The sequence below is a fragment of the Mastomys coucha genome, chromosome X, assembly GCF_008632895.1.
Source record: "Mastomys coucha isolate ucsf_1 chromosome X, UCSF_Mcou_1, whole genome shotgun sequence".
NCBI lineage: Eukaryota > Metazoa > Chordata > Mammalia > Rodentia > Muridae > Mastomys > Mastomys coucha.
In genome coordinates this window covers 72,591,571-72,592,739 of record NC_045030.1, presented here as the reverse complement: position 1 = coordinate 72,592,739, position 1,169 = coordinate 72,591,571, and the positions used below count along the sequence as shown (strand labels likewise).

The 1,169-nt window shown below is 43.0% G+C and overlaps 1 protein-coding gene across 1 annotated transcript in view; it reads left to right on the top strand.

Moving 5' to 3' along the window:
• Positions 1 to 827, top strand: part of LOC116093087 (heat shock transcription factor, X-linked member 3-like) — a 1,965-nt gene extending 1,138 nt beyond the window's left edge. Inside the window, exon 2 of the mRNA XM_031374279.1 lies at positions 112 to 827. Coding sequence (XP_031230139.1) covers positions 112 to 720 — 609 coding nt within the window. The 3' untranslated portion in view covers positions 721 to 827. The remainder of the gene's footprint in view (positions 1 to 111) is intronic.
• Positions 828 to 1,169: the final 342 nt, after the last annotated feature.

The window sequence follows — 1,169 nt, the reverse complement described above, 5'->3', positions numbered from 1 at the left end:
TATTTTTTTTTTTTTATCACAAATTAAGAAACTGTGACTGGTTCAGCCAAGGTTGTCAGGGATCAATGCAGGTTTCATCTTGGTACAGCTGAAATATTCATTTTGTTTCAGATGTACCGTAACATCAACTTTCAGAGAGATAAGCCTGGACTCCTTGAGTATATCTGGGGAAAAGAAGACCAGGGAAATCCTATCCAGCAAACAATCTGTATACCAATTCCACTTAGGGCTTCTCGAGAGCCAACTTCAAAAAGAAAGAAGATGTTACCTACCAGATATTCTCCACGATTCGATCATAAACATGAGAAAGAAGACGATGAAGAGTCCAAGAAAAAAAGGTCCAAAAACCAGGAACCCAAAGAAAATCAGTGCTTCACTTTTTCTAATGTATGGGCAATGAAAACAATTCCTGGATGTTCCCTAGAAAAGCAGTCTCTTGGGGAGTCAAGCAACCCCACTAGGGAGGACAACTCAAGGAATATTATATGTGTGCCTCAAGCTACTCCTGAAATCCAAGGTACAGAAGAAGTTCCCAGTGCCAACTTCTCCAGGTACACAATTTTGGGTTCTGTGATGTCTCTATATGACAATTGCTGTTCTGTTATATTCTCTGCCCTCTCAGAGAGGCCACCAAATGAGACCCCTGATGAAGAACAAGAAGGGTCCTCAGATTACAAGGATGTAATCTGCCAGTCCATAGAGAATAGTCCTCGTTTATGAACTCACAGGCCCCAGGAGATCAGTAGAAAAATGTTTTTGTAAAGATTAGTCTATTTGGTATCAAAAACATAAAACTCATGATGGTAAATAAACTAAATGACAAACTAGAGTCTGTGTACTATTTGACCCCTGTAGCATTAGGTTGACTTGCCTTCCACCTTTGGCTGCTGGGGTGGAGTTCAAGCCTAGCAAGGCATGCTCCCCTGACACTTATGTACTAGATGCTGATCTGGGCTAGTCTCCTCACATTACTGAAGTGGATTAAAGCAGGAGACACGATTCCTCAGGGCTCCTGCCTCCAGAAAGTTACTGGGCTGTAGCTGACGGTCCCTACCAAGCATCCATTAGGCCTGTCTAAGTACACTTCAAAGTAGGTGCCTTTCTGCTAAGGGATGAAGAGTACAAAACCCTGGCCCCTGAGATGTAGGCCCCTCCCCTTGGGCATGGAA